Here is a 9088-nt window from a genome sequence, read left to right on the forward strand (position 1 = left end):
TAAATTTTAAAACAAGATGATTTCCCAAGACCCTCTCCTCAAGCTACAGGGTAGGCAAATTGCCCCCAGGCTGGAGCCTTCTTTATCTCTGTGCAGCTCTGGCCCCAAGGGGCTAAAACAGCTCCCAGTCAGGCTTGGGAAGCTGGGAGTTGGATAACTAGGATGGGGAGGCGGGGGGGGGGGGGGGGGGGTCTTGCGCAAGCGCACGCTGCTGCTTGGACTGCCAATGCTGCTGCCTCCTGGAGCAGAGGGAGGGAGAAGAGGGGAAGGGAGGGGGAGGCGGCTCTTGGGCTGCAGCTCTCAACCAAAGGCAGTCTCCCTCAGCTCTCTGGAGGGACCAGGAGAAGGAGCCGCGGAGTAAGATGCTCTGCGGGGCGCCCTGAGCTGGGGGCGCTTGAAGCGTCTTAGGGGACTGGGGCAAACAGGACAGATTTCACCATGCATCAGTCCCTGACTCAGCAACGATCCAGCGACATGTCCCTGCCTGATTCCATGGGTAAGTCTAGCCGCCCTTCCTCCGGGCGGCGTCAGCAAGGAGTGCGCTGCCCTCTGGACTGCCAGCTCCGGGCTGTCCTGAAAGCTAGACAGCCGGAAACCAGAGGGGTCCACGCATCTCAGTATTAATGGTGGTGGACCAGAACCCCAGGGAACTGCCTGGCTGTGGAGGGTGGGCAACGTGCGGATATTGGAACGCCAAGCTTGTGTGTGAGTCCTTGCCCTGGAGTGCGGGTGTGTGCGTGAGTCTACAGACTTACACACACTGGTAAATCCTAGCAGCCTGGGGATCAAAACACTTCCCTTTCAATCGTCGCCTTTGATTTCTCTTCGATGTTACCTCTTTGAGAAGTCCTCCTCACTTCTAAGAGCTCAGGAAGTAAGAAATAATTAGACGAAGCAGGGTCTTCGTCCATTTCCCAACTCTCTACAAGCTGCCCTAAAATTCTGAGCTGCGTGCGCTAGGACGGGGGGTGGGGATTTGCACCTTGTTGATGGGGGGTGGGGGTGGTTGCGCAACCCTAGGGGCTGGGGGGTTGGGGAGTAAGAAAGAAGAGGGGACTGGAGAATTCCTGAGGAATCACTTAACACACTCTAACGTCTGCGTTAGCACGATCAACATTCCTTGCATTTTGATTCCTATTCCGTTTCTAAATGCAAGGAATGTGCGTGAATGTGGAAAATGGTGGGGAGGGGGCGAGAAAGAAGATCAACCGCGAGCCCGCGCATCTTCTGAAGTCGCGCTTTGCCTCTCCGAGTGGAATGGAGGGGGAGGGGCACTTTTCGTCACCTTTCCTCGTGAAAACTGGGGACTGCGATCTTCAGGCAGCAAGTTGGCTGCTCCTGTATCCTGCTTTTTGGTAGTTAACAAACAAAAACCAAACTCAGTTCCCTTCAGCTGTTAGGCATCTTCCCAAGCCGTATGATTTCACTGGGCGGAGAAATTAATTTAGAGCCCTGGAGAGCGGGAGGGGATTGTGGAACCATGATCCCACCTAATCTTAAAATGTGTCTCGGATACACTTCAACGAAATCGAATTCTCTCCTTTCCAATACACTTTACATTCTGCAAAGCCCCTTGGTCCCTACTTCCTTAGCTCTTGTTTACTCAGGTCGTCTACGAAGAATTTGCGGGAACATCTGTAGGGGGAGGGGACTGGGAGAAGATTGACGCCCCTACTGCCTGCAAAAGGCTCAGTCGCAACAAAATTCGTATACGAAAGCCCACCCCAAAAGTGCGATCTCTTTGATGGTGGGTCAGATACGTATTGTATGATTTTGCATACTCCGTTTAAGAGCTGCTCTTTTCACTTTAAGGGCATGTTACTTGCAACGCAAATGAGGCCAAGGACTCGGGTCCGAATCTAGAGTCCAGCAGTCTCTCCCTCCTCCTCCCCTTCCCCCTCCCCCTCTCTCTTTCCCTGTCTCTCTGTTTCTGTCTCTGTCTCTGGGTCTGTCTCTGACTCTCTCTCTCTCTCTCTCTCTCTCTCACGCACTACGCACGCACACACACGCACACACTCGCATACAGAATGCACTCCTTACCTTGGCCAGCTGTGGCGCCAACATGGTCTTGGCTCCTCCCCAGGCCAAGCTGTTGCACCGAGAAAAGAGAGAACAGAGCAGGTTGCGCAGCTCCCATTCCAGCTGCGGTTGACAACCACCTGCAACCCAAACCTCCTCATCGTAGGCCGTCTGAATGCGAGGAGTGGGCAAATTAAAGTTCAGGGATAAGAGGGTTGCTATTTGATACTCCTCTATGGGCCGCGAAACAAGATGAACAGACCTCTTTCTTGGACTCCCAGGGGCCTCAGCCAATCATGCGTTCCTCCAAAGGTCTGCGCAACAACAAGCTCAGTGGGTTTCGCCAAGCCCAGGCACAACGCTGCACAAAAACAATCATGGATCACACAAAGACACCGATCCTTCATCATGCATTCACCTTTTTGAAAATCCTCAAGCGAACCGCACTAGCAGATTCCTACCTAGAGTGGTAACCCTGGATTCCCACAGTTAAGACTGGGGAGTCTCCTTGCACCGGAGTTCCCTGGCACTGGTCCCGTTCAGCCCAGGCCTGAATCAGCATCTCGGATGCTTGGGAGCTACTCCCACTTGACTCAGTTCTGACAACTTTACCTTTGCATGCATGCGCGGCGGAGTGGTGGTGGTGGTGGTGGTGGTGGTGGATGAGTTAGTGTTTCAGACTTCAAGGGCAACATTTCGGAGGGGATTCCCTGTATACTAGCCACACGCACACGCGCGCGGCGCGCGCGCGCGCACACACACACACACACACACACACACACACACCATACCACACCACACCACACCACACCACACACTGCACCAAAGTGCCCATCCTCTGTATTTGTTAGTTGCCTGGGGGGTTAGCTCAGAGCAGAGCAGGAGCTCTGCAGTTATGAAGATGGTAATATAACTCCTGTGCCATCCATCCTCTCTCAAGAAACCCCTCTCTTCCGTTTTGGCAATAGCGCCCCCAGGGGCTAAGGAACCTTTATTACAGTTAGCCATTACTCCTCAATAAGACAATTTTATCTCGCTGAGGAGGCCTTGGATATCTCTGTTTAAAGAATTGACTACAGAGGTGGAAGTGATGAATTTCAGCAGCTCTCAGAAAAATTTTAAGAGATTGGTAGGGCTTTGAGATGTTATATGAGTAGCCACCTGTTTCTGAGGATGCTCAAGGCTGAGAGTTTCTGGAAACCTCTCATGTGAGAAAACAGATTCAGGTAAGCAAATTCCAACTGGTTCAAAAGATCAACTCAGAAAATTACCAGTCATCAAGAACATACTGTACAGAAAAGAATACAGGCCTCCATCTTTACTGCACTCCAATAAAGATTGAACATCCTACTGAATCTCTTGGGAGCGGAAAAGCAAGAATATGCTTAAGATCAGTAGGGGTAGGCAGAGACCCAATCCTGTCTTTTTAGCAATTCATACTGGTGGACATCATATGACTTGTGGATCAGACCCACAGTTATAATTGTAATCATAGCAATTACATTTAATACACTTACGGAGTGAGGTATCTGGGAAATTAAAGATCTGAAATAATAAGTGGTTGGAGCTTGAAAAGCTTATGGAAAATGTGAGTTTTGAGCAGGTTTCAGATGAAGGGAGAGACCAATTGAAATGGAGAAGGTTCTAGAGTGGGAGTTTCATTAGGGAGGGGACTTGAGGGAGAAAGAATTGGGTTGAATTTGGAAGGATAGAGATAGTATATATTTGGGTGCTTGTAGAGCACAGCATCTTGTTCTTCAGGATGGTGGGATGGAGGTGGGGCACTGCAGAGAGGGAGGGCTGCAGTAGATCTGCGGGAAGGCTGCTGGGGGCAGGCAGACAACAGCAATGAGATTCAGAAGCTCACTGTTTTTGATTGCAGGAGTTGTTGTTTAACAGTGGGCACAAAGTAGACAGGGTAGTGAGAAACACTGTGATTAGGACTAGATGGTTTTTGGTTCTATGGCTCTCTTTTGTGTATCCTGTTTTAGGAAGCCAATACTGTGAGGATAGTCAATGTGTATGCAAGTAATTCATTCCATAACCTTTTCAATTAAGACACAATCAAGTTTGGTTATTGTTACTGTTATTCAACAAGTACAGACTACTTCTTAGGTATCAGACACAATGACAGGCAACTGTCAGTTCTTTGAAAAGGGTTCATGAGGTGTCTATGTCCATACCACCCTGAATGCACCAATCTCGTATGAAAAGGGCTCATGGTGTCTGAGTTCCTTTGACATATTGATTTATATGCCAGTTGATGCATTAATTTATGTGTTTTAATTATAATCAAATTAATTATAATAAAACCTGATTAAGATGGTCCTGTGAATACAGGACCATCTAAAGAAAGCCTTTAGTCTTGCCCTACCATGAGCAGGGCTGTTCTCACCTCTAAGATAGAACAAGCACCAGGAAAATGTCCTAAGCACACAAAAAGATCTGTCTTCTAGACCCTTGGCCACACCTTCACAAAATCAAGTTGATTTGAATTTAATCAACTCAAATTGACACTGAAGATAAATTGAGGGGTGATTCACCCAGATGTTCCTTAAAATTGTCAACTCCCCAAGATTTTTTATTATCAGTTCAACATGTCAGTTTATGAGTACAATGCCTCTTGATCAATGTCACTGCTTCCATCATTCTAGGGAGAGAATGTAACCCCATCCCTCAAGTTACTTGTTTCCTTTTTCATGTGTGTACATCGAATACTATGACTATATATTTTATTTTACACGTTTGTAGTGTTTATAGTATACAAAAAGGAGGGATTGAAGAAACATCAGAGGACATAAAGTAGATATTCCATCTAGTGAAGTTAGAACTTTCTTTTTTCATTTTTTATTAGCAAATGTTAATGGTACAAAATAATGGAATTCATTATGACATTTTTAGTATATATTTCTTGGTAATTTCATAGAAAACAAACCCTATCTGGAGGCAAGGCCCTTGTGCCTTTGACTAGTTTTCTCAACTGATTGAATTTTCAATTCAAGCTCTAAAGCAAAGAAAAAAAATAGATTTTCCAATGACACCATGTGGTTTGCTGAGTCACTTTTCTGATCTGGCTCCTGTGCTTTTAAGAGTTAGAGCGATGTTTGCAAATAAGGCCCAAGAGCTGTGAATAGGATTAAGGGTCAGTTGGTGGGGAAGGAGCAAGCCTGTGAAATAAGTTAATAAAAACCGTGCATATATACATAATCCAATTTCATCTCTAAGGTTACATCTTCCCTGATAAGATCTTCCTTGGTGCAAGTCTCCCCCACCCCGCCCCCCCCTCAATTTGGGGGCAAGAAAAGGCTAAAGATCCTGTAGGAATGACAAAGGAGAAAAGAAGACAAGAATGGGAGGTGGTGTTGATATATTTAGGTTAAAGTCCCTTGTGGAACACACTGAACACTATCACCAAATAGATTTTAGGAACCCTGATTTAGAGACTCATTTAGGTTGCCTCAAAGTCGAGAAAGGATAACTAATGTTCAGATCAATTGAAGAAATTAAATTCTGTTCATCCTGTACCCCACCTTTCTTCTCCCTTCCCAGCCTGGCAGTTGTAATTGCCAGGCTTTGTTCATCTGTCTGTCACCCATTAACTTGTTCTTTGCATCCCTAGTCGCCATCTCACACAAAGGACCCTGAGGTCACAGGTGGCTCTGGGCCTTTTATTTTTTCCCTCTGGGGGCTGGACTGAAGTCTCACTGTAGAGGAACCTCTTTTCTCCACTCTCCTCACCTCTCCTTTCATGGTAAGATGGGCACTTTAATATATTTGTGCCTATATATGCTTAAACTGCTTTTACACTTTGATGCAAAATGATGTTAGAATAATACCTTATTAGAAATGGCCTGATGAGTCACCTCCCTTTCTTTAGGCTGACGTCAGGGGAGACGGCCAGCCCCTCCCACTTCCCTAGGAACTGGGATCACAATGGGAAAGACAAGATGGATGGTGGGTCTAACTCATTCAACAGTCCAGACTATTTACAAACTAAAGGGCATATCTGCAGGAGGTGCAAGGCTGGCTACAGCCACGTCACTATCAGGTTTCCTAGGTCTTTCTCTCTTCTTGTTTTCTCCTCTTTTTTCCCCTTGGTCTTTCCCTTCCTTCCCTCCCCCACCTCAGTAGTACAGTCTGAGCAGTTTCCCTCTGCCACTGCTTCCTTCCAGAGTTTACAGTGAGGCCTTCCAGAATGACTGGATGTTACATTCTCAAAGGTTTCTTTAGGGTCATCAATTACAGTCATGCCACCTGGACAACCACTTCCCCATCAGGTTCTCCAGTGGTTCATTCTCCCTACCTTCCACAACTCTGCTAGAGAACTAAAATCTCCTAGCATTCCCCATTTGATCATTTTTACCCTCCAGAGAACTCCTAGACAGTAACCCTCCCCAAAGTATTTCCTGGTGCCCCCTCCTATGTCTTTAATGAAAAATGCCCATAGAGTGTGGAGCCCTGCTTGAATCCTTTAAAAAATGTTAAATTGAAAAGGAAGTTTAGATACCATTTTTCTATGCTATCTAATAAGCCTGTTTTTCAAAAATTTAAAAATAAAAATATATTGGCTTGCCTTATCATGTCTGATATGCCCTGAGCAGGAGAATGGGTTTCACATCATTTATATTTATGTCTGGCTCACATAACCCTAAATGTGTGTAAGTTAGAATCCCTTCCATCTACCTCCCCAATATATATCTTTGTGGACTAAAGGCCTCCCAGCATTTACTTTATTACACTCATTTGTTATGTGACAAATCTTGCCAGCACACCATTTTAAAGTTTATATGTGAGGTGGCAAATGTCAGAAATAAATGAAAAGAAAATCCCTAGTACCTGACTTGGTTCTGATATTTACACTGAAAATGAAATTTCATATCTCTAGCTTATGAATAAGACCTTCTTAGTTACATATTGGCTTTAAAAATATTTTCATTTAATAGCCCCACACAAACATTTTGCATTCATCATATGCCATTATAATTTGGCCTAATAAAACCCACCTTACTAAGTACAGATGATACATCTTTTATTAAGTAGAGCTTTTTTTTTGGGGGGGTGGGGAGTTGTAGGGCTTCAACTCTGGGCCTGGGCTCTGTCCCTGAGCTCTTCAGCTCAAGGTGAGCACTCTACCACTTGAGCCACAGCATGGACACAGAGGTTTTTCTTGGTTGTTGTTGTTTTTAATGTACTATGTGATTTTTTTTGTTTCTTTTGTATCTGCTTCTCCCTATGGTATATCCCATATTGTCACCGTATTTGATTTTGGTATCTTGGTATGTATATACGTTTATTTGAATTAGGGAAAGGAAAGAGAATAATAGAATGGTGAGACAAAGAACCAATGCAACAGCAATATACACAAGACAATATGTTGGAAATTATCTGTACAAGCTGGGGGTGGGAAGGGTGGAGGGAAAGGAAAAGAGGAGAAAAATGAGGAAAGGGGCAACAAGTTTGACAAGAAATGTATTTCCTTACTTATGTAAGTGTAACCTATCTGTACATCACTTTGACAATAAAACCATTTAAAAAACCTGAATAAACAAATACATTTTAAGAGGAAAAAATTTACTATTATAAAAGTGATGTACAGAGGGGTTTCAGATATATAGAAGGACATTTTCATTATAAAAGTGGCAGTTGATGACTACAAAACTGAAATTTCCATCACTTTGCTGGAATTCCACTCCCTAGAGACAACCTCAGTTACCAGTAGGAGTAGGAGAGAAAAACCTTCCTAGTAAAATATTTCTGGCAGAAATGAACAGTCCCACTTTCTTTGTGTTTACAGGAGCCTTCAACCGGAGGAAACGAAACTCCATCTATGTCACTGTGACTTTGCTTATTGTATCAGTATTAATTCTCACAGTGGGCCTGGCTGCAACCACTAGGACCCAGAATGTAACTGTTGGAGGCTATTATCCAGGAGTTATTGTAAGTATGGAAAGCATAGATCTGGGCTCTACTTTGGTGATGTAAAATTGTGTTTGACTTTCTTGAGTTTGTCTAGATTTCTTCTTTACATCCTTCTATATTAACACAGAAAGGTGACTCTTGTTATGAAAAGCACTGGACTGAGACTGAGAGTCCTAGTGCCATCTCTGAATATGAGCTGGAGCAAGTAATTTTATTCTTGAGGACTTTGGTGTTCTGATTTAGGAGATGTTTCTAACTAGCAGTGTTATTCAGACAAAGATCCTTTTTTGGGGGTGGGGTGGGGGGAAATCATCTGTTTTCCTGCATGTACTAGAAGTCAACCGATCTTACCTGGAGTCTGATCATCCTGCAAGCTTGATCAACAAAAAACATGGATCAGCAAAGAAGTCTGTACTTCTATCAGAAGAAAGATATCCAAGAGACAATCCTAAACCATGTATATTAATTCATTTATTAAATTATATACATGTTTATTAAACGCATTTAAAAATGGAAATTCAAAAATGAGGTGAAAATGAAATAAACAATTTTAATGTCATTATGCAAACATTAAGTATCACGGGAAGATAATCAGGGTGAAGTTTATCAATAAACATAGTGGCTATCAATCCTTTTTTCAAGTGGCCCATGAGATAATTGTGGATATTTTGGGCTGACTTTTTTGCACGTTGTGCTTGCTAGGCAGACAGTCTACTACTTGAACCACTCTCTCAGTTATTTTTGTTTTACTTTTCAGTTAGGTTTTGTGGTTTTTCCCAGGAGCAATCTTAGACTGCTCTTGATCCTGTCACATAGCTGGGATCACCATGCCATGTCCTGCTTGCTTGTTGAAATGGAGTCTCACTAACTTTCTGCCTGGGCTGGGTTCTACCTGTGATCTTCCTGATCTCTGCCTATTGAGTGGCTTTGAAGGCCTAAGGATTATAACTGTAAGTGACCAAGTTCAGCCCTTGGCCAACTTCTGATCAGATATGATTAGCTTGTTGTTGGAACTATTATTTTTTTGTTGTTGTTTTTAGTTTTGTTTGTTTGTGTTTTGGGGTCCGGTCGTGGGGCCTGAACTCTGGGCCTGGGTGCTGTCCCTCAGCTCTTCAGCTCAAGGCTAGTGCTCTACCACTTGAGCCACAGT

The 9088-nt window shown here is 44.2% G+C and overlaps 1 protein-coding gene across 4 annotated transcripts in view; it reads left to right on the top strand.

The window, feature by feature from the left end:
• The first annotated feature begins 225 nt into the window (after window positions 1-225).
• Tmem255a (transmembrane protein 255A) overlaps window positions 226-9088 on the top strand; it is a 69924-nt gene continuing 61061 nt past the window's right edge. For 3 of the 4 annotated variants that reach the window (XM_013018102.1, XM_013018103.1, XM_013018105.1), the window contains exons 1-2: window positions 226-496; window positions 7814-7956. In XM_013018102.1, coding sequence (XP_012873556.1) covers window positions 439-496; window positions 7814-7956 — 201 coding nt within the window. In that variant the 5' untranslated portion in view covers window positions 226-438. The remainder of the gene's footprint in view (window positions 497-7813; window positions 7957-9088) is intronic. The other variant, XM_013018104.1, reaches the window with a different exon arrangement.

Source organism: Dipodomys ordii, unplaced genomic scaffold, assembly GCF_000151885.1.
Source record: "Dipodomys ordii isolate 6190 unplaced genomic scaffold, Dord_2.0 Scaffold38, whole genome shotgun sequence".
NCBI classification, from domain to species: domain Eukaryota; kingdom Metazoa; phylum Chordata; class Mammalia; order Rodentia; family Heteromyidae; genus Dipodomys; species Dipodomys ordii.